A 25,581-nucleotide genomic window follows, 5' to 3' on the forward strand; every position below is an offset into this window, starting at 1 on the left:
GCTCGACTTATGAAAACTGCATAGACCAGTACGAAGAAACAAAAGCTAATAAAAGCAATTACACCTACTCCACATCCAAGAGTAGAGCTGCCACAACTAGACAATCAAAAGGCAAGTTCAGGTATCCACCTCGAGGTGCCCGCATGTGACACAGAAACATTTTATGGAGGTTCTGAAGAATGGCCGTCCTTCCGGAACATTTTTACAGCCATTTATATCACCATCCAAAACTATCAAAAGCACAAAATTGTATTACAAAGCAAAAGGTTAACCAGCCGTTATACTAAAACAGTTCGCTCTTAATGACGACAGTTTCAAATTGGCTTGGGAAGCTCTAAAAGTAAGATACGAGAACGAAAGAATACTGGTTGATAAGCAAGTAATGGCACTAATGAACTTTCCACTGTTTCGGTTTTATGTATTGGGACCTTATTCTGGTAAACATAAGTACGGCAGCATTACCAGAAAAATCGTTACTTTTGTGGGAGCGATCGCTCTCTTCAAGAAGAAAATGCCCAACGTGGCAACATATGAAAGACTTTCTAACTACTCAATATGAAATAGCGGAAAGGGTAGTTGTTATAATCTCAAATAATTATCTGTTAGTTCTTACCGCTGGTGGGGAAAAAATAAAGACTTATTTGAGCTGAAAAATCTTTCATTCTAATTTTTATTTTGTAGTTTCATTACTTATATACTATTTTAGAAAACTATCTTAAATATATACACATATGCTGCTTGATATGGGGTTGTTTTCAAGTGTACAATTTAATACATGCGTGTGTGTTTAATGTTATCTTATCTGTAAATTTATGACTTGTATACCCTTGCATTTTTATTGGATGCGCATTGCATGTAAATTCATGTGGATATTTATGTACATACATATGTATGTATGAAAACAGATATTTTTTTAATAGTATTTCGGCTTTGCTGATAAGTAAACATGTTCAATGATATTTGAACAGTAGAGGAAGAAATAGTCAGAACTAAAAGCATTAAACACGACCAAAATAGAAGCTTCAAAAGACCCCAAATTATTAGCAAAAACAATTGAAACAAAAGCTTTCACAAAACGCTTATGCAAAGGTGGGCACAAGCTCAAATCTTGCAAGAAATTAAAAAAAAAAAAACACGAAAAAACGTTATAGTAATCCGATCTGAACAATTTTTTCGGAGATTTTATTATTACCTTAAGCAGTAATCCATGTCAAATTTCGTGAAGATACCACGTCCAATGCGAAAGATTGTACGGTTTTTGTTTGCTTGTATGGCAGCTATATTCTATAGTTAGCCGATCTGAATTCTTCCGATATTCCATTATTTCTATGAACAATAACTCATACCAAATTTCGTGAAGATATATGGTCAAATGAGAAAGTTTCTCATGCAAGTATTTGATTCCGACCATTCAGTTTGTATAGCAGCTATATGCTGTAGTAAGCTGATCTAAACAATTACTTAGTACATTATATTACATTATTATCTTAGAAAATAACCTGTGCCAACTTTTGTGAAGATACATTGTCAAATGTGAAAGTTTTCCATACAAGAACTTGATTCCGATCGTTCATTTTGTATGGCAGCTATATGCTATAGTGGTCCGATATCGGCAGTTCCGACAAATGAGCAGCTTCTTGAAGAGAAAATGACGTTTGCAAAATTTCAAAACGATATCTTAAAAACTGAGGGACTAGTTCGTATATAAGTATACAGACGGAATACCAAAATACCGAAAAATGCCACGAGACAGAATTCTGCTCAAAGTTACAAAAATTTCAAATGCTACACAGCGAAACTCAAAAGAAACTATTTACAGAACCAGGTACCACCATGACAACTCAAGTTGAGGAAACCTCAAACAAATACCTTTATTCACAATTAAGCAAATTTCGAGGGATAGGGAAACTTCCTTCTATATTAAATACAAATTTAGAAGAACAGTATTGTGAGAACTCTCTAAAGCCAACGCTACTCGAACAAATAATGGCCGGTACGTCGTACGACTTCCACTCAAGTCACCATTTTCCAACATTCCATGAATTGACAGCAAAAACAAAGTCAGATTTCTTCCCCGCAGGATGGCTTTCGCCAATAATGACAAAAAAAAAAAACAAATTCCGAAAAAATTCCTAGGCGGTGATCCGCTACTACTTGCCGAGTTAGTGCATACGCACTTCAATTTTTTAAATTTGTTTTTAAATTTCCAAAAAGTCCAAAAATCGACACCATCATACAATATTGCCTGTGGCGCACCTAGACTTACAAAAAGCAAAGGTCGCTCTTATCGCATCTTCATAAGCGCTCCTTAAACTGGTGATTATGGTAATCAGTAAAAGGCTTTAAATTAATTATAAGTATTAACAAGAATCGAAGCCGGTCATTCACTGTACGCTCGCCAGCTCCCTCTCATTTAACAGCCCTAACTTCAGGGCATGTTTTCAAAAGAGCACCCATTCTGGCCATACCTGAGCCAGGCGAGGAGTCGCTGTCCTTAATAAGCCGATCATAAAAAACATAGTAACTATTTGCAGTCACAAAGTAGGGGGATTCTCTTGCTCTTGCAAAACCCTTGCACAGTGCACGAATTGCAGGATTTTCCCCTTGATGCAACGGCACAACAACAAACACAAGCAGAAAATTATTTGCAATGGCAATGGCATTATCGTGCAATGACACGTAAAAATATAATTGCAACCCTGTTTTGGCTGTCATTTTACATAAAGAAATATTTCGCCGTTAAATTGTTGAGGAAGGTAAGTTTTAAATATGTAGATTTTATAATTTCTACTTAAATTATAAAAATTTGTTACAGTTTTTTGTTAAAAATTAATGCAGAAGATGCGCTAATTCACTAAGTCATTCTCAATAAATTGACCGAATCAGCCGTTCATATATCACTAGATTCTGGAATGGGTTGTCCTTGCATATTTCAGTATAGGCTTTTTACATCGTGCAATCTTGCAAGAGCAAGAGTCCTCCTAATGTTCTGCGCTTCGGCTACTTCACCAACAGTACGCCTAAATATATGTCCTAGCATATATATACTATAAGTACGTGTAATATAGGCATTACACTTTTACGTTATAAAAAAAGATTTAAATAGTTTCGCGGTATATTAGATCCCATATATAAAATAATTTTTAATTGTAATAAATGTTGGGTATTTTAATTTAAAAGTCCAAAAATCATTATTTTGCTCGATCTGGTTACAATGGAAAATGATATAAAAAACGCTTATTTTGAGGCGCTCTTACACTGGAATAAGTTGGGATGTCCAAGATTTATAAAGTTTTTAAAAAAATATTTGTAAGAGGATAGCAAAGATTACAACGTTACATTACATCTATAACTGCTTGAATTTTATTATTAGGCCCATCAGACAGGTAGCATATAGCAAGAGTCACTTAATTTATATGTATCTTCTTTTTCTTAATTGGCGTAGACACCGCTTACGCGATTATAGCCGAGTTAACAACAGCGCGCCAGTCGTTTCTTCTTTTCGCTACGTGGCGCCAGTTGGATATTCCAAGCAAAGCCAGGTCCTTCTCCACTTGGTTCTTCCAACGGAGTGGAGGTCTTCCTCTTCCTCTGCTTCCCCCGGCGGGTACTGCGTCGAATACTTTCAGAGCTGAAGTGTTTTCGTCCATCCGAACAACATGAACTAGCCAGCGTAGCCGCTGTCTATTAATTCGCTGAACTATGTCGATGTGGTCGTATATCTCGTACAGCTCATCGTTCCATCGAATGCGATATTCGCCGTGGCCAATGCAATGCAAAGGACCATAAATCTTTCGCAGAATTTTTCTCTCGAAAACTCGTAACGTCGACTCATCGGTTGCTGTCATCGCCCAAGCCTCTGCACCATATAGCTTTACGGGAATTATGAGCGACTTATAGAGTTTAGCTTTTGTTCGTCGAGAGAGGACTTTACTTTTCAATTGCCTACTCAGTCCGAAGTAGCACCTGTTGGCAAGAGCAATCCTGCGTTGGATTTCCAGGCTGACATTGTTGGTGGTGTTAATACTGGTTCCTATATAGACGAAATTATCTACAACTTCAAAGTTATGACTGTCAAGAGTGACGTGAGAGCCAAGTCGCGAGTGCGACGACTGTTTGTTTGATGACAGGAGATATTTTGTTTTGCCCTCGTTCACTGCCAGACCCATTTTCTGTGCTTCCTTGTCCAGCCTGGAGAAAGCAGAACTAACGGCGCGGGTGTTGAGGCCGATGATATCAATATCGTCGGCATACGCCAGCAGCTGTACACTCTTATAGAAGATGGTACCTTCTCTGTTTAGTTCTGCAGCTCGAACTATTTTCTCCAGAAGCAGGTTGAAGAAGTCGCACGATAGGGAGTCGCCTTGTCTGAAACCTCGTTTGGTATCGAACAGCTCGGAGAGGTCCTTCCCGATCCTGATGGAGCTTTTGGTGTTGCTCAACGTCAGTTTACAAAGCCGTATTAGTTTTGCAGGGATACCAAATTCAGACATCGCGGCATAAAGGCAGCTCCTTTTCGTGCTGTCGAAAGCAGCTTTGAAATCGACGAAGATGTGGTGTGTGTCGATTCTCCTTTCACGGGTCTTTTCCAAGATTTGGCGCATGGTGAATATCTGGTCGGTTGTTGATATTCCAGGTCTGAAGCCACACTGATAAGGTCCAATCAGTTTGTTGACGGTGGGCTTTAATCTTTCACACAATACGCTCGATAGAACCTTATATGCGATGTTGAGGAGGCTGATCCCACGGTAGTTGGCGCAGATTGTGGGGTCTCCTTTTTTATGGATTGGGCATAGCACACTTAAATTCCAATCGTTGGGCATTCTTTCGTCGGACCATATTTTACAAAGAAGCTGATGCATGCTCCCTATTAGTTCTTCGCCGCCGTGTTTGAATAGCTCAGCCGGCAGTCCGTCGGCCCCTGCCGCTTTGTTGTTCTTGAGGCGGGCAATTGCTATTCGAACTTCTTCATGGTCGGGTAATGGAGCGTCTGCTCCATCGTCATCGATTGGGTAATCGGGTTCTCCTTCTCCTGGTGTTGTGCGTTCACTGCCATTCAGCAGCCTGGAGAAGTGTTCCCTCCATAATTTAAGTATGCTCTGGGCATCAGTGACTAGATCACCTTTGGGGGTTCTACAAGAGTATGCTCCGGTCTTGAAACCTTCTGTAAGCCGCCGCATTTTTTCGTAGAATTTTCGAGCATTACCCCTGTCGTCCAGCTTAATTTATATGTATATATGTACATATATCTAGGATCGCGCTAGGATTGTCATTCAACTGTTAACATAATTCCCAGAAGAGTTTCATGTTATCCACGTTAATAAGTGTTGCCATATACATATGTATATATATTTTGCAAAATAATCGAAATGATTAAAAAAGTTGATTACTTTTTTAAAGCTCAGCCGAAGGCCGGCAATACCGAAACAAGTGGTACGCGAAAGCGTTTAGGATATCCCGAGATATAATTTGGTTATAATCTCTCCTTTTTATTTATTTGGCATAAAACAGCACCTCAAATACCTCACGGGTATGGAACTTAACATTGCGTCATAACTGCTTAACAAAAGAAATATCAGGGGAAAAATACTGCACAAGTAGGAAAGTGATTCCCTTAGTGCATTGTAGGGTTCAAAAAAGCTCATGTGTTTGATAAACCTGTTTTATTGGAGGTACAAAAATTCACTCTAAATGGAAATCAACAAATGAATGGGTGGTATTGAGAATGTTTCAGTTTTAGCTATTTCCACGCTATTGGACCCACGTTTTAAAAAAATCCATTTCCACGATCCGTTAGCTTGCGCAAATGCCATCCAAAAAATTAAGAATCTTATAAATACCAGTCTTAGCGAAAACCATATCGCGTCCAATTCAGATAAATCGGACGGGACTTTAGAAGATTTCAGTCTTTGGAGTGAATACCACAAATTAGTGCACACAAATTGTAAATCCAAGGAAAAGCTATCAGTCTACTTAAAAGCATTAGTTGGTCGGTTAAATGAAAATCCTTTGGAGATTTTGGCAGACTTTAAACAGCAATTTCCGAACCGGTTCCGCCTAAGCATTTAACGATTGTCACGACTTCAGTAGCTTCTGACTTTTTTTGAAGGCTTCTCAAGTGTTAAATCAACAGCGAAATAGACTGCAGGCAAAACATGCAAACAAAATTTTATTTCTATAAAGCTTGGATAAAAAAGGCTGGGATTTATGAATTCTTCTTCTTCTTATTTGTCGTAGACACCGCTTACGCGATTATAGTCGAGTTAACAAACGCGCGCCAGTCGTTTCTTCTTTTCGCTACGTGGCGCCAATTGGATATTCCAAGCGAAGCCAGGTCCTTCTCCACTTGGTTCTTCCAACGGAGTGGAGGTCTTCCTCTTCCTCTGCTTCCCCCGGCGGGTACTGCGTCGAATACTTTCAGAGCTGAAGTGTTTTCGTCCATCCGAACAACATGAACTAGCCAGCGTAGCCGCTGTCTATTAATTCGCTGAACTGTGTCGATGTGGTCGTATATCTCGTACAGCTCATCGTTCCATCGAATGCGATATTCGCCGTGGCCAACGCGCAAAGGACCATAAATCTTTCGCAGAACTTTTCTCTCGAAAACTCGCAACGTCGACTCATCCGTTGTTGACATCGTCCAAGCCTCTGCACCCTATAGCAATTGCCTACTCAGTCCGAAGTAGCAACTGTTGGCAGGAGTTATTCTGCGTTGGATTTCTAGGCTGACATTGTTGGTGGTATTTACGCTGGTTCCAAGATAGACGAAATTATTTACAACTTCAAAGTTATGACTATCAACAGTGACGTGAGTGCCAAATCGCGAGTGCGACATCGGCATACGCCAGGAGTTGTACACTCTTATAGAAGATGGTACCTTCTCTATTTAGTTCTGCAGCTCGAACTATTTTCTCCAGAAGCAGGTTGAAAAAGTCGCACGATAGGGAATCGCCTTGTCTGAAACCTCGTTTGGTATCGAACGGCTCGGAGAGGTCCTTCCCGATTCTCGAAATATTTCGATGCATAGGAAAAAACATCGATTCACATTTTTGATTAGCATCCCTATGGCAGAATGATGTTCTGTGACTATAAAAAGATAGTTTCCTACTACCTAGAAGTTCCGAAGTTCTCAAGTAAATTTATTAGATAATTATTATTAGACAATTATACCGAGTGTTTTGCAGCTAAAGGACCGAGGTCGAGGAGTCGTCAATTAGTGAACGCCCTTTGAGCGAATTGCCATAGACGTAGCTGATCCATTTCCTATTAGTAAATTAAAAAACAAATATAGTTTGGTAGTCATGGACTATTTCAGCAAATAGCCAGGGGTATACGCAACTCCTAACCAAGAGGTGGAGGTATTCATCAGCAATTGGTGTTCCAATAGAATAACATTTTGACCAAGGAAGGAATTTGATTTAGATCTAATTGAGGAGATGTGCCTGAAACTTGGTATCCGGAAAACCCATACAACAAAACTACATCCGTAGTCCGATGGCATGGTATAACGATGAACGGAACTTTGGAAGAACGTTTGAGGAAAGTTATAGAAAAGAACGGGACAGACTACAGCAAGAGTAATTTTTGTAATGATTACACTATGGAACATTTTTGGGATTATTGTCTGGGGGGTGAGAAATCCAAGTCACGGTGATGGTACTAGGTCAGTATGGTAAAACCCTCAAAGGGTTTGGCGTTCGTATGTGTCAGTTTTTTTTATGACCTTTTAAATTTTTTCCTTATCTTGATGTTTTTTAGCTTATTTTTTGTTTTTTTTTTGCCAAAATGTTACAACTAAGCGAACTAGACAGCGAAATTCGTAGTTGGCAGAGTGTACGAATGGCGATGTTTTGGTAAAACTCCTCATAACCGGACATCCACCGTGTTTTTACATAAAACTTTTGATCAACATCTTTTACCACATAATCGAACTCTTACTCAAGGTAATAATTTTTCGCACAGTTTTCTACCATCTTGCTTGTTATATTTTAGTAATTTATCGTTAACACCGGGCGTAAATGGTAGTGTATGGGACATCTCAAGACCCTTTGGTATTATTTTGTTTTTTAGAAATTACTTAAGATGACATCCTAGCAATATAATAAATTTAAATTTTTTTATCTTTAGATATTTAATTATGTTTAATTTTTAATATTATAAGTACATATATACAATTTTATATATGTACATATGTATGTATATAATATTATTCTCCAATATTGAGTTAATAGTTTTTTTTGATCATTCCTTTCAAGAAAAAAGCAGAAAACACTTACCACGTTAGGTGAGAGGCATTTTGCTGTGAACCAACGGTTTTACATATGTACATACATACATATGTAAACAAACAAGACAAAATAAAGTCTTGGTTGCCCATTTCTTTGAAAGTGAGGATTTTGCAAATCTATTGAATTTGCTGCATATAAGTATGTATGTATATAATTTTATTTAATTTTAGGATTTCAAAATGTGAAAGAACAACACAGGAGTGGCTGCAGCATTACAGCATATTATTTAAACATAAATATTTTTTCATTCGCACATGTATGAAATACATATATATTTACAAATAAAGTTTTGTCCGAATTATAATATGTATATATATTTTTATTCAAACTAATTTGTTTACATGGTTTGCACACATCTAAATTTTTATTTATAATTTTCATAACGTAAAACGTAAAAACTAAAATCCAATTATTAAAAATGGTCTACGTATTTATAAATAACTACACGTTACGGACGGTAGAAGCGGTGTTGAGTTTTCACTTACATTGAAACAGCAATATTGCTCAAATGAGAAACACAATTACGTTGTCACAACGGAAGGGCGGCACGTGAAAAACTAAATCAAGCATAACTCAAAAGTACTATTTAATTACAACTCTGCGTGCCAAAAGGGGTTTCTATCTACAAATATACTTCTGAGCCGTTGCTACTACCTTCTTCTTCTAAAATTTATGTGCTGAACACATAGAAAGCGACATCTGTAAAATATTAAAATATCACGTTCTTATGGACACAGTAATGTAGTCGGGCAGCTGTCTGAATAACTGTATCGTCCATAAGAACGTGTGTATTTTAATACATTATATGACAGATGTCGCTTGAAGTCTGTCGCACTCTGTGTGTTGAGCACATGATACTTAATACAATGTACTAATTAATTTTACTAATATTTTAATAAAAACTGCTACAACTTTCTAAAATTGATACTTTATTAATAAATTATGTATACTTTGCTAATGTTAATTAATTTTAGCAGTTTTTTAAAGCTCGGTTCAATTACTACTTGCGTTTTAATATAAATTGAGAAAATAATATAATTGAATAATCATAAAGTTTGATATTTTAAATATTGAAATATGATTAATTATACATTTAATAAATTGATGTCTACATCGTCAATTATTTTAGGATTGCTTGAAACTTTCTTTTCCGTGGAAAATGCAGAGGTAGTGTAGTATTCGATGAGGGTTGCATTTTATGTCTTTATTTTCACTGGAAAACCGTTGGAAAAGTAGGAAAATTTTTAGTACGAAGCCGTTAACCCTGAATGCACACTGCTACTAGTAGATACAGTGCATTTATACTGGTTTACTTCGAGTGATCAGAGTGGTTTAGCGAAGTTGTTTCTCTTTTCTCTTTCAGTTTTGTTTGTGATTTCGTCGGGTAAGGTGTGTGTAGTCGTGCCGATTTTGCATTTTGTGGCTTTAATAAGTGAAGTAGTACATAAGGATTTTTAGCTGTCTCTATATGTATACATTTACTTGTTTATTCCATTGTGTGTACACTTAGTGGTGTAGCGTTAGCAGTGGAAAGTCATTCCTTATCTCAGATAAAAATTGGGAGTTTCAAGTTCTTGTAGTGAATCTAAAGTTTTTGTAAAAATTTTTAAATAATATAAATCCACAAAATCAAAACTTAGTAAAAACTAAAATCACCAAACAATCAAATAAAATCGAAAAACACAAATATATATATACATATACATATATAAAAATGGCATCCGAGGTAAGTCAGACACCAGTCACTGAAAATAAGGTTGCTGAAGAGGCGGCGGCGACGGCAGCGACCAAGCCAGAAATAACAGCTACAGAGGCAGTAGCAGCCAAGGAGAATAACGCTGAAAGCAATGGTGCTGATACAGCGAACGCACAAGAGAAAGGTGACGACACAAAGGCGTCGGCCGGTGAAGACACAAAGAAAGATGGAGACAATGCTACTGCTGCAGCAGCAGCCAACAGCAAAACCGAACCAGCACCAAAGTTCAATGTGCATAAAACAAACTTTGAGAAGGATGTAATATATCTGTATCAGTTCTCCCGCACTCCTTTGCTGCCATCGCTATCACCATATTGTCTAAAAGTTGAAACATGGCTGCGTCTGGCCGGCCTCAAATACGAGGTAAGAAATTTTGATCTACACACATACATACATACATAGATATATTTGCACAGAAAAGATTTTAATTATGTACATGCTAAATCCAGCTAAAATAATGGGACAAAATCTACATATGGCTAGTTAGGGTAATACAGGATTCAATATTCAGGCATACATAGATGCAAAATGTGTATATGTATTTATGTAGCTCGGTAGATATGTAAATCTGTGTACGCATATGTACGCTATCCATTATAACAACACCACCGCCACCGCATACACTTTGTCATTTCATATCCCCACACAAAAATTCAAAACTCGCCATATTGAATTTTATGTCTCACACATTCACATACAGCGTTTCCGCTGGAAAAAGGGCAGTTGCCTTGCCTTGACTTGCCCTGTTCCTTGTTGTGTATCACTCCTTGTTCGCGCTGAGCATAAGCTGGTTGGTTGCTATGAGTTGAGTTGTTGTTGAGACTGGAAAGGCGCTTCCAGTGTCGCTACACTACCCGGCCTGTACCGCGCAATATGTATACATGCATGCATATGCTTACTTGCGCTCACACGAGCAAAGGCATCACTCATTCTGTTGTTACTCTTTTATTTATGTTGCGTCGCGAGAGCGAGATGGAACCGAACCATAGTTATGTACGCGTTATATTGCAATAAAACTGCATACTACATGTACATATTAACTTGAAATAGGAATACGTGTGTGTTTTCATATTTATGTATGCTTGCATTCTTTTTGAAATGATGTGCAGGTGTTGCAGCTCTGAAAGTTTGCAATAATAAATATGTAAATAGCATGCTGGTTTGAAATCAGGTGCCCAAAGTTGTTTCAAATTGAAATGCAACTATACCAAAGCACTTGTATAAAATTTTGTAATACATACATATACGTATATACATACATATATTCATACATATATGTACATACATACATATGTGTGGTACATACATACAATTCTATGCTTAATTCATATCAGAGCGTTGCAGGATCGATTGCAGCGCACCAGGGGGCACGAAGTCGTTAAATGAGATACAAAACAGAAATAGAGCAACTCTTGCTTATACGTACAAATATACACACGCTTAAATGCAAGTATGTATGTATGGACATGTATGCCTGCTTATGTACATATACATACATACATACATATGTACATACTTATGCGCAAATAGTTGGTTTATTTGCGCGATCGTCATAGAAAAAAGTTTTTGCACACCAATTTGCTGTGTATTTTCGTATTACCTTAAAATTAATTTTTTTTATTAAGCGTTTTAGTTTTTAACTGCAAACAAGTTTGGCGTTTACTATGATTATTTTTTTGTTTTGTTATTAGAGTAAAATATTACATTTTTCTGCAACGGGTGCATTTAACCTGCATACCACATGTTTGTATGTGTGCTCTGAGGCTTTTGCCCGTAGTAATTTATAACAAAGAAAAAATTTATTCATATTTGCTTACATACATATGCATATAACTTTTTTGATACCTAACACAAGCAGATCTTTTAACTTCTTTAATACTTTCCTTGCTTTACTTCAACATGAAATATATTCACATACATACATATGTAATTCAAATGTTAATTTTAATAACTCAAGAATAGTAAAATAACTGCAATTTTCATTTATGCGTTTAGATGAAAAAAGGCAGAAGTGTTATAATATTCCTTGACTGGGATTCTAAGGTTAGACATTTATAGTAAATTCGTAAAATATCAAAATACTCTTTAAAAATGTTAATCAAGAGACTACTTTTTAATCTACATACATATATATCGAGTACATTAAATTTTTTATAACTTTTAATATAACATTCAAATTAATTTAAGTATGCTGTCTTTTTAATTCAATAAATAAAAGTATATATTTTTTTTTTTAATTTCAAGAATGCTCATAAGCCTTTTCCTTTTTCCCTAAAATAAAATATTTGCCATGAAAGAAATGCTATGTTTTATATATATACATATAGGTTCATAATTTGATTTTTTATATGACAAAAATAAATTATTTTCTAATGAATTTATATATATTTGAATTCCATTTCTCAAAAGAAAATATTTTGTAAAGAATGAATAATAACTTTTGTACATAAATTTATAAAAAATTGATTTTATTGCTATTTTGCCAAAATAAACTAGTTTTTTTTATATACATACATATGTATGTATGTACATGTTCACAAGAAATAATAAATAGAAACTAACGTGAAAAGCTGAACAAATTTGTAATCGTAACCTTACGTGTTTGAAACTATAATTAATAAAATAATTTTAACTAAAATGTACATAATTCATTTTGTTACTATGTAGGAATGAAGACACAATATTACTAATATCTGTTTTTCTATCTTGTCATTTCATTAATATTTTAGCTGTTTTTAGTATCTCAACTTTCTATATCTTAAATTCATAATTCTGCTTCTTAAAAAAAAAAATAAAAAGAACATCCTTGAAAAATTTACGAACGAAATCGACACAATACAGTATATAATTTTTTGTGACGCTTAATATATAAATTACTTTAATGATACATTTTTTCAACTTTAATTCTTTCACACATACTTTCGTATATGCATGTCTTTTGTTTATTAATTATTGTTAATGCCATTTGTTTCCTATAATTCAATAAAATCTATACATACATACATATTTAACTTTATGTGTGTTCGTGTCGCTTGCCTCAAAATGCGTGAACATGGAGGCAGAAGCACTGTAAACGCACTTCAGACTCCACAACAAATCTATAAAATTTATTTTCTCACATACTTGCCTCATGCGTCATGCATGGATTTTAACTTTACTCAACTTAATTAAAATTGATGAACAATTTTTAAATGTGCTTAAACTTGACAAGTTCAGATTTCCCACCATTTCACTAAATACTCGTATCGTACACACACTACCAACCAACCAATCAACTATCGCCCTCATAACGAGATATTCAAATTCAATACATTACAACCAACAACCCCTAAACAAATGACCAAAGTCGACACTCCTATTGTTAGTTACTTTATCAATCCACTGGAACTGTGGATATCGGCCCTAAACTAAAATGAAAAAAAGGCATATGCGAACTTCAGCAGATTAGTTTACCCGTACATTAGCTTGATGTACAGTCGTTAAATACCAGAAAATGGTGTAAAATATAATATAAAATACTACAGTTTCTGCTTTCAAGTAAAAGGCATGAATGCACGCAAGACTAAACACTCATAAAAAATACTTACATATATGTATATGGAACATTGTATTTGTATTTGAGCATTTATGATTCAACTGTAGTTGTTGTTTGCTTAATTTTTGTACATGCGACAATGGTGTTGTTGTGTTTGCCTATTTGGCGCTCAGATCAACGCTGATTACAGTGTCTAAGCGTGCTCTGTTAATCCTTTTAGGTGTTTCTTTGACATTTGATTACAGCCAAGTGTAGGGTGTAGGGTCCACCTGATATGATTCGCATCGTTGCTGCTTCTTATTTACTTGCGCATTTGACCTATCTTAATGCAAATTTGTAATGCACAAGAATTTCGTGCATTTAGCTGAATTTTCCAAATTTGAGTAGGCAACACTGCTCAAAAATGGCCGATTTTTGCTATTTTTTGACAGATGTCGCTTGAAGTCTGCCGCCTCCTTTGCGTTTACAGCATCAGAGGTAAGCAGTTTTATAGCCCTGACAGACGAGCAAAATTAATGCGCTTTAAGCAACGCTAATGCGCATTGAAATTTTATGGTGACAGACGGCAGACTTGTGCATTTGGACAGCTGATAGTGAAATTTGTTTATTTATTAAAACAAAAAGTGAAATGAAAGTGTGTGAAAAAGTGAAGAATATTGGAAAAATGGATAGCAAACTGTGCGTTGTTTATTTTCTGTCATCTAAAAATATTAAAAGTTGTTTTTGTTAATATACTTGCACATAATTTAATTAGCAATATAAAAACTGTTTACCTCTGGAGCTGTAAACACAAACAAGGCGGCAGATTTCAAGCGACATCTGTCAAACAATAGCAAAAATCTGTCATTTTTAACCAATGTTGCCTACTAAATTCAGCCAAATGCACGAAATTTTTGTGCATTACAAACTTGCATTCACATGGGTCAAATGCGCAAATAAATGTAAATTAAGCCCGCTAATGCATATTAGCGCTGTCATCTGTCAGGGCTATTATATTGCCAATTAAATTATGTGCAAGTATATTAACAAAAACAAACTTTAATATTTTTAGCTTTTTCTCACACAATCAATTATTGCTTTTAATTTCACTCTATTATCTTTTAACGTAGTTAATAATAAACGAATTTTTTCGTTAAATTTATATTGATTTTCCAAAAATACCAAAATTTCTATTAATAATTTATTTTATTCATTTTTATTTCACTTTTTTTTTTATAAATAAACAAATTTCACTATCAGCTGTCTAAATGCACAAGTCTGCCGTCTGTCACCATAAAATTTCAATGCGCATTAGCGTTGCTTAAGGCGCATTACTTTTGCTCGCCTGTTAGGGCTATTAGCCAAGCTTTACTGGCAGACTTAAATAAAAGCGTTAAGGGGCCGTTACCGCGTTAACGCCGACCCGGCATCCCTATACAAAGCATCAACTTTATGTCAATTTCTCACATAAATTTTGAAATGATTACAAATAAATAAAAATCAAAACGAATTAATTTATTACTAATATTTTCATTCATTTGTATATGCTTTAAACATGGCGTGTCAAGAAATTAAAAAAAAAAAAATATTAATACTTAACGCACTCGCAAAATCGAATTTTTAACCCTCAGCGTTTATTTAGGTATATGCTACATAAAATCTATAGAATTTTCGATAGAAATTTGTAATTTTTATTTAAGGACAGCAGTTACTGCTGTAGCGAATGTTATTGTTAAGCTTTGGCCAGCATAGGGTGGGGCATCTATATAGAATATAAAAACATATCCTTACACACATGCATATAACCACTTATAGGCTTACACACATACATATAGTATAACCATGCATAGTTGCATTGAGTTACTATGTAGTTCGTATATAGGCGCGCTTCTCCGTACAGTAAGCGCTTGTGACAGTCGACGGTTTGGAAATGGAAAGTAAACAATTCGGCTTCGACTGCAATGACGGTGTGGCGGTTGATTATGTGAAGTGACGACTCGGCTTTGACGGCATTGGCCTCCTCCTCTGTGTTGCTGCTGTCACCGCACGTTAATTATGATTCGCTTCTTTGTGTATAGCCTTGGTTTAAGAGATAAGGCGCTCATGCACAAAACAACAATAGCTATAACTTACGCGTCCAGCAACCGCGTTAACCAGGAAGAAAAGCAATACTTGTATAACAACGCGAACATTTCACTGCCTTATATTGTTATTAAGTATTATATACATATGTATGTATATGATAGATGAACGTCAGTATGCCATCTACTAATTGAGCGTGACTGTTTTTTTATACTAAGCGAGTCAGTGTTATCAGCGCAAAGCCATCAGTCAGATACGGTTATTAATGTAAACTGAGAAAAGTTTACTAATAAAACATCCGTTCGTGTCATTGTATCGTAATTGTGTCTCATTAAAGACGACAGCATAGGAATAAAAAAAATATAACAGCAACAGTAAAATGCACAGACAAACGCCAATATCAAGCATCCCTATGTGTTTCGATCGCGACAATCTTGAAGTTACTCGCCTCTCATATATACATATGTGTATGTACATACATATATACATATGTATATGTGTGTACATATACATACAATAATGGTCATTTGAATGGATGTTTGCATCTGCATGCACAAATTTGATATAAAATTCCAAACAATGTATGTGAAGAAAATCCACATATACCCTGATAAATGCCGTTTAGGCAAAAATTCTCTGATTCATTGTTATATGAAACTATGTTATTTATTTATTTAATGTATTTTTTATTATGTGAATATTCCTTTCTTCTAACTTAACTTCGCTTATATACCGTCAACGACCGGAAAGGGCACAAGAGCTAATTAAATGATCATCAATTAAAAAGCTCTAAGCGCCATAAACGCGCCTGATTAATTCGTTAACATAATAACATACATACATACATATGTTACATCCTTTGAAAAAAAATTTGAGTATTTTTATGTGCAGAAAAAAATGATTAGACCCAATAAAAATGAAATAAATTCCATAATTTGTTCAACAAACGCCGCACATTGACTTTTATCAATTATTGATGTACACATATACTTATAAAATTATTTAATCAAGTAAATACGATTAATTTATTTATACGAATCTGTATCTGTATGTACTGTCGCACTGTTAGTCTGTCTGTCTAATGTCGAAACAATGTGTGCCTCTCTGAGTCACTAACAACAACTAATATTGAAGACATAAAGGGAAACTTATGGTAATAAGACGACACCTATGTAGAGTTACCAGACTTTTGCTTGTAATCTGTTTTTACAAATTCTTTAGATACCGAAGTATAAGGCGAACTTTTTGGACTTGCTTATTTTATATAACATATATGCATATGTATATATATACAGCTGTTGACAGCTAATTAGAAACGCTTCCTTTTTTGTAGATGGCTGATCAGTATAATGATAAAAATTTTTGATATACCGTTATTTATATTCCTAAAAGTTTTTCATTGTTCGTGTTACTGTATTTACTACTAAATTCTCTCTGTTTTGCAGTTGTGAAGTTAAAGTTCTTTTAATTTTTTCCCAAATGGTAAATGCGTTACGATAGAGAAGGTGTTAAGTGCGACAGCTAATTAGAAACAGTTGTTTAAAGAATTAAAATTTCTCAAGGTGTTAATTTTTATTATTACTATTACTGATTTATAGTAAGTGTATGTTTCAAAGTTGTGGTTTAAAATATATTAAAATGTATATTCAAGTTTTTTAATGAGGAAACGCTGCAGCTGTACACCTACCCTTTGACCTTTGTCGGTTTGGAAAGATGTGCAAAGAAATTTTGAATGCCCAAACAATTTTTTTTGAATGTCCTTAAGCATATACAGAATTTTAAAACTATTTTAAATATTGCACGCAAAGAAAAAACCTGAAAAACTTCCACAGAAATATATCGTAGAATTAACACTATCTTCCAAAGAGACCCAAAAATAAAGTTCCACTGCGCGTAGGCTTTGCCAACTCTTATTATTACTCTCAACGGCGGTATGTCATTTGGAACGATGTAACAAAAATTAATCGCTTAAGTCCTGATAGTCGAAGGTATGTTCGCCGTCAAATAATTTAAGAATTTGGTCCTCGCCATGTTTCACGCGTAGTTGAGTATGCTGGAAGATCAAACATGGTGTGGGGATGTTTTATGTGGAATGGTGTTGGTCCACTCCATAAGATTGATGGAATCAGGAGAAATAATGTCATGTTGTCATGGGCTGAAGAAAATTTTCCTGTTATAAGGAAGATAAAACTTCAAATAATACGTCTAAGTTGACACAAAAGTTTTTTTAATAAAAATATTATCAATGTTTTGGAGTCAAAATTCCGCCCAGACTTAAACCCTATAGAACATCTCTGGGTGATGTTAAAAGAGCCATATGCACCAAAAATATCCCAAATATGGATGTTCTTTGTGATGAAATTAGAACGGCATACATTGCAAGCTACACAATTGGTGCGCTGTCAGAGTCTTATAACGTAAATTCGGAATCGGTGTGAAGCAATATTAAAGTAAAAGGGATAACCAACTGACTCAAAGTAAGCAAGTTTTTGTTATATCATTATTTTTTGTTGATAAAATATTTTCGTTTCTAATTAGATGTCGCACCCAAATCGTGGATTCCACATGTTATTGTTAAAATCTTCAAAATAAAAATGAATTTTAAACAAAATTTTTATTATCAAAGTTTAAGTTTAACATAGGATTCAATAAAATAAGTGAAAATACAATAAATATATGAAAGTGATTTATTGGAAAATAACATAATTTACTTCAAAATAGGTTTCGTTTCTAATTATCTGTCAACAGCTGTGTATTATTTTTTGTGTGAATACGTATAAAATAATTTAACTTTATATAAGCCGCCGATTTTATAAACTCATATTTTTTTGAAAATGTTTAGGATTACAGTTACTCACCTGCGGAATTTGCATTGATAAGTACTAAGTGAAGATTTTATTTATAGACAGGAATCTTTTCTGATGGCCACATTATTTAAGTTAGAATAATTTTTTTATTATTATTATTTATACTTTCTCAACCAGTTGCTGCAGAGTATTATAGCTTTGTTCACCTAACGGTTGTACGTATCACTTAAAACTAAGCGAGATCGATATAGGGTTATGTACATATACTTGTATATAAAAGATCAGGATGACGAGAAAATTTGAAATCCGGTTGACTGTCAATCTGTCCGTGCAAGCTGTAACTTGCTGTAACATTAACCGAAAACGTATAAAGTGCCATAACTTACCACTAAATTAAGATATAAAGCTGTAGTTTGGTACAGAGGATCGCATTAGCAAGGGGCACCTGCGGGCAGAATTTTTTTAAAAAGTGGTGGTGGCCCCGCTCTCTAACAACTTTGATGTACATATCTCCCAAGCCGCTTAAGCTACAACAACCAAATTTGCTGAGTATAACTCTTATAACAGCTTTTAGCGACAGTGTAAAAATGGATGAAAGCAGGGGATAACCCGTTTGTCACGAAGTTCAGAACCCCAGAGTTTAGCCAAGTCGGCTGTTTGTCCACCTGTATTTACCTGAAATTTATCCATTTTTTTTTGCACATGTTTGTTTATTCCCAAAAAGCTGCTCATTTGTCGGAACCGCCTATATCGGGTCATTATATTATATTATATACATATGTATGTAGCTGACATACAGACTGATCGATAAAAATAAAGTCCTTGTATAGAAAACTTTTTATTTAACAATATATCTGCACGAAGACTGGCATATGTATGTAGATCATTAGTGAAGACATTAAATTTTTTTTAACTTACATGGAACTGTACTATGAGTTCTCACTGTTAAGTTTTGAAAATTAAAAATCGAATCAAATTTTTTATTGAAAATGCATTTACATATGTACATATATATCATTTTCGTTGAATATAAAGTCATATGCCAACCATATGCATATCGAACTCGTATTATCTGGAAATGACCATCTATTTTTTTATATATGTATGTATGTACATACATACATATGTATTTTATCGATAAATTAAATGTCTCTCTAGACCTCTATTAAAGCTTGATGGCTTAATATTAGTTAGAGGATGTAAAGGATCAGTGAAGCTTCATAAAGCATTAAAACCAAAGAACTACACAATGTTCAACAAGAAATGTTAACAAGTCTCGCCAAGAGCTCGCCCTTTATACTTGCTCTCTGCTTAAGTTTCATTAAAAAGTGTATGCTATAAATAGAGTTTAGCGTATCTCTGAAAAATCAACAGTTGAATTAATCAATTAAAGACAGTGCAATTCATAATGAACCCTCCAACTATATTCATTACACACTGACATGTGTAGAGAAATGCGTGGATATATATGTGTGTGCTTTGGAGTGCTTTTGTATGTACATATGTATGGGTATATAAAAAGTTCAAATTATCCCAAAAAGTCCAACACTTGCTGCATATATTTTGTGCGCATTTACATAAGTATATATGTATGTCACTTAAATGATTTCATATATGAATACAGTTGGCTACGACACGATATGTATGTATGTACAGATATACAAACATACATATGTGCGCACGAGTGTGTCGCCTTCGCTTTCGCCGGCCGGAAAACAGACAGCGGAGACAATTGTTAACAGAAAAGTCGCTTATTGGACCGAGTGCTCGCTTCGCTTTTTGGGCGCAAATTACACGCTTACATGGATATATATGTATATTTGTAAATATATGAGTTTTGTATGTACAACGCACCCCAAATGGCAGGCGCTTGCGAACTGACCAATTTGTTTGTATGCATTTATATACAAATTAAGTATAGTTGTCTATTTTTAGGGTGTGGGAGTTGAATTGCCAATAGCAATATGCTAAATTGACAATTTTCTCTCTTCACTCACCTTACGCCATTTCCAGGATTTCTCAGCGTTTGCCCTATGTAGGATGCCTGCAGAGTGGGACGCTCAAACTCGAGCCGAGCGCAAAGCGTGGCTTGGCTTTGAGTGTTCACTTTGCAAGCACCCGTAAGTGTTTTCGTGGTGGCGTTAATGTGATGCAGGATGCAAGCGACGATATAAATACAAATGTATGTATATATACAATTATGATTATATTTACAACAAGTAAGGAAGACTAAGTTCGGGTGTCACCGAACATTTTATACTCTCGCATGATAAAGTGATAATCGAGATTTCATTATCCGTCATTTAAATATTTGTTTTATTTTGCTGTAAAATTAATTAGATTAGTAGTTCCTGAGATATGGTTTTTGGTCCATAAGTGGGCGACGCCACGCCCATATTCAATTTTTAAAAAAAGCCTGGGTGCACCCATCCTTCTGCCATTTCTTACGTAAAATTTAGTGTTTCTGACGTTTTTTGTTAGTCGGCTAACGCACCTTTAGTGATTTTCAACATAACCTTTGTATGGGAGGTGGGGGTGGTTATTATCCAATTTCTTCCATTTTTGAACTGTATATGGAAATGCCTGAAGGAAACGACTCTATAGAGTTTGGTTGACATAGCTATAGTAGTTTCCGAGATATGTACAAAAACTTAGTAGGGGGCAGGGCCACGCCCACTTTTCCAAAAAAAATAGGTTTTCGGTTTTCGCCATTTTGTGGGCGTGGCAGTGGGCCGATTTTGCCCATCTTCGAACTTAACCTTCTTATGGGGCCAAGAAATATGTACGTGTACCAAGTTTCATCATGATATCTCAATTTTTACTCAAGTTACAGCTTGCACAGACGGGCGGCCGACAGACGGACGGACGGACAGACAGACATCCGGATTTCAACTCTACCCGTCACCCTGATCACTTTGGTATATATAACCCTATATCTGACTCTTTTAGTTTTAGGACTTACAAACAACCGTTATGTGAACAAAACTATAATACTCTCCTTAGCAACTTTGTTGCGAGAGTATAAAAACATTTATAATTATATATTGTATATGTATATACAAATTTATATTTATATATTAACAGACATATTTATATACATACATATGTACATATAGTGCTTAAAAGGGGCATAAATGTGAGTCATAAACTCTCTTCAACGCGTTGCCAGTGCAATCAAATGTGTAGGGCGTGCTATAACTAGATAGGTATATACATAAATGTGTGTATGGAGATGTATGCTCAACAGCATTGCGCTTGTGCAGTTTGCCTGAAACTGCGATTGAGTAGTTACGGCGTGCTTCTTGGAAGTACAGACAATAAATTGGATTGGATTTGACTGGAATGAAATAAATAAAGGCACATATACATACATATATACACACCAACATAAGTATACATAAGTATGTATGTAAAAGAGCTGAGCGTGCAAGTGTTCCGAAGGAAACACTTTGCGTCGAGCGAACTATGGGCTTTTTCTCCTAGCAGCAGCACTCCAGCAACAATCTAACTTCTCTCTCAATATCATAGCTTTACTTGTTTTTGTGATACGATATCAAGTATGCTTCGCCCTTTAATGCGCATATTTACAGTTCTTAAGCCTTCTCAACCGGATTTACTAATCGAGTGCCGCTTGCTGAACACACAAGTCAGCAACTATACTATTTTTTGCTGAAAAAAATGAAATTGTTAAAAAAAGGCAAACAAATTGTAAAAATGCAGTGGGAATGCAAATGCTTAATTGGCGCAATGAATTAATAAAGAAAATTTCTTGTCTGCTATGTATATATGTATATGCTGCACCTTGCAACCCAACCAAGTACTTCCAGTTGTAAATGTGTGTATGTATGTACATATATATATAAATATACATATATACAGGCGATTACATGTACTCTGAATGTACATACATACATATGTATTGTACAGATGGTAGTGTATACAACAGACTCGGATACTTTGAATTGTGTATCATTGGAAATTTATGGCCCCACCCTGTTGGAGTCGCAATGTATTCTGGAAAATGATAAACACGCCAACCACACCCATACACTATGACAGAGGGTATGTAATCGACTTAAAGCATTCACATACATAAGGCGGCAACTGCACTCCATTCCCTTTGCTTTCTCGCGCTCTAACCGAGTGGGGAAACTTTTCGCAGGACTTATGTACATACATACATACTTATATATTCATAGATTTACATATATGGATAGAATAATCAGGTTCGCGAGGTGGTACAAAATGAGCGTGGAAATGTGATGGAAAATGAACTGGAGAGAATTGCTGTTAATTTGTATGAAATTAGTGAGCGGCAAATCAGTTGAAATTATCGAATATAACATTTGGCATCATTCGTTGAGATATTAAAATGGTTTTCTTTATATACACATGTAAATATGTTTGTATATTTACATAATGCATATATACTAGTCTCATGTTCAATCACAACAACGGCAACATGTTGAGCACAATAGTTGTACATAAATGCTTGTATGTACATATTTATGTAGTGCAGTAAAATCTGTATAAAAGAGGTGTGAGTAGTTGGCTAATTTAACTGCATAAACAAGTCAAAATCCACATCTTGAAACATGCCAATAATTTTTGCACCACTTTCTTATGACATGGTACTGTTGAAATATTTCAAAAAAAACGTTTGGGAAGGAGTTGTAAAGTTTTTTCATTGACATATTTTATTATTTTTAGATGAAGTATCAAACGTTCCGACCAAAAATTTGAAGTGATTAAATTACATTTGATCTGGACTGTGATTAAAACAGCTTACATTTGATCTGAATAGACTGTCTTATAAAAGTCGCCTTGTTTTAAATATTTTTTCATTTAATGGAAATGGAATTTTTTTTTATTTAGTAAGTCAATTGCCAGGTGAATTCAGATGCATTGCTTATAATTAATTTGTTTGTTTACAATTTTTGTCGATCGGAATATAGTATAATATGTTATATTTTTTACTCGTGACAAAATTAATACACTTAAAAAGTATAATTAATTTCTTTCTTTTAATACAATTTATTATGTTAATAACTTTCAATTATTTCTTTATTATGTTAACAATTATTTCTAGAGAAATTTCAAATTATTGTTTTTTAACAAGAATATTTTTCTAATAATTTAAAGTAAGAAAAACAGAAAAATCTGATATCAGTTCTTATTTTCAATTCCAAACTATTATTTAAACTTATATTCGTTAAACCCATTTAAGACGCCAAATTTCTAGCTGTGAGATTGAGACCAACTTAAAGATGCAAAACAAATATACATACATACATACATATATAAAAATGCATCAAAATGCAATTATTAAAAGACTTACATAGAGTGTTGAGTTACTGAATGACACTTTGAGCACATGCGTAGGTGCATTTACACGTAGTGTATATATGTATATGAAAGAATATTTATTAACGAAAAAATCTGCGGTTGTAGTTCTATTAATAATATGAATTATTTAATTTGCTTATTTCTAAATAATTCGTGTGATTATATAATTTTAATTTAAAACAAATTAATTGTTATACTATTGCAACCTGTTGCTACAGAGTATAATAGTTTTGTTCACCTAACGGTTGAACGTAGCATGTAAAACTAAACTAGATAGATTGTAGAAACTAACGAGATAGGTAGGGTTGTATATGTACATATGTATATATAAATAGTCAGGATAACGTGAAAAGTTGAAATTCGGGTGACTGTCTGTCTGTACGTCCGTCCGTGCAAGTAAAAATTGAGACCACTTGGTATGCAGGTTCCTTAGCACAAAAAAAATTACGAGTTCGTAGAAGGACGTATTGGACCACAACTACGCCTACAAAACGCCATTAACCATAAACGTATAAACTGCCATAACTAAGCACTAAATTAAGATATAAAACTGTAATTAGACACATGGGATCACAGTAGCAAGGGCCATCTGTGGGTAAAATTTTTTTAAAAAGTGGGCTTGGTCCCGCCCTCTAATATGTTTAATGTACGTATCTCCTAAACCAGTAAAGCTACAACTACCAAGTTTTCTAAGCTCAAATATTATAAGAACTCGTACCGACAGTATGAAAATGGATGAAACTGAAGCTAACCCAGCTCCTTCCCCATATAACGGTCTTTTAAAAACTACTAAAAACACAATAAATCAATAACTAATTACGTCAAAAAAATTAAATTTTACCTCCGGCATGATATGAGAGGGCTTTATGAAACCCGGTGTGTAAATTGGACAATGGTTTTGGCCCACTGTTTGGAGATATCCCATATATCGGTCTGTCGGTATTTCGACTAAATTTGGTACGTGGCATTATTTTAATATTCCTATAACACAGTGTGGAAATTGGCGAAATCGGACTACAACCACGGCAATTTCCCATATAACATAATTTAAAATTCCATTTGATTCTTATACTTTCCAGCACACAAATGAAGAAGTAAATAATATAACAGAATAAAATTTTGCAATAAAAATTATCTTAAATTATGCCACCTTTTGACCAAAAATTGTACAACTCCAACCAAAACGATTCAGGACCTTAGGTACCGAATATGTGAACCCCAGTATCTATAGTTGATTTTTGACCGAAAATATAGGTAAATATATGAGATATACAATTGCAATTCAGGCAGAATCCTTTCCTTACAATAGCAATTCTGTGTATTAAAAATCGCTTGAATTTAGTCAATACTACCCTGAGCCCCCATATACCTAATATAAGGATTTTCGAACTTCCATGTGCCTTTATGCTGGATATAACGGCCAATATTTGAGTTATCTCAATAAAAATTACAGAACATATTTTATTCATGACAGTATACCATTATGCCTAAAATAGATACAATTGGCTTTGATTCCAGTAAGTTGCAAGAGTGTAAAATGTTCGATTGCATATTTATTTTTACTCTTACATAATATTGTTGTATACTCTTTATAAATAATAATTTCGACCTCATAAGGCATAACCACAAACCAGTTGCGGTCAGAACGTAACAGTTTCGTGCAAGGGCATGCTTTTTTTTATTTACTAAACCAAGTAAAATAGTCTTTAGTTTTATATTGCGACAAGAAAAGATTTTATTGCATTTGTAAGAACATGAACAGATCTCGTCATCTCAAGTGACAGCGCA

The 25,581-nt window shown here is 34.7% G+C and overlaps 1 protein-coding gene across 2 annotated transcripts in view; it reads left to right on the forward strand.

The window, feature by feature from the left end:
* Window positions 1-9,591: 9,591 nt before the first annotated feature.
* The window catches only part of LOC126760947 (failed axon connections), a 31,437-nt gene continuing 15,447 nt past the window's right edge, over window positions 9,592-25,581 (forward strand). The window contains exons 1-2 of one of the 2 annotated variants that reach the window (XM_050476766.1): window positions 9,592-9,677; window positions 9,799-10,407. In XM_050476766.1, coding sequence (XP_050332723.1) covers window positions 10,003-10,407 — 405 coding nt within the window. In that variant the 5' untranslated portion in view covers window positions 9,592-9,677; window positions 9,799-10,002. Of the gene's footprint in view, window positions 10,408-25,581 lie in introns of both variants that reach the window. The other variant, XM_050476767.1, reaches the window with a different exon arrangement.

This window comes from Bactrocera neohumeralis, chromosome 6 (genome assembly GCF_024586455.1).
Source record: "Bactrocera neohumeralis isolate Rockhampton chromosome 6, APGP_CSIRO_Bneo_wtdbg2-racon-allhic-juicebox.fasta_v2, whole genome shotgun sequence".
Classification (NCBI taxonomy): Eukaryota; Metazoa; Arthropoda; class Insecta; order Diptera; family Tephritidae; genus Bactrocera; species Bactrocera neohumeralis.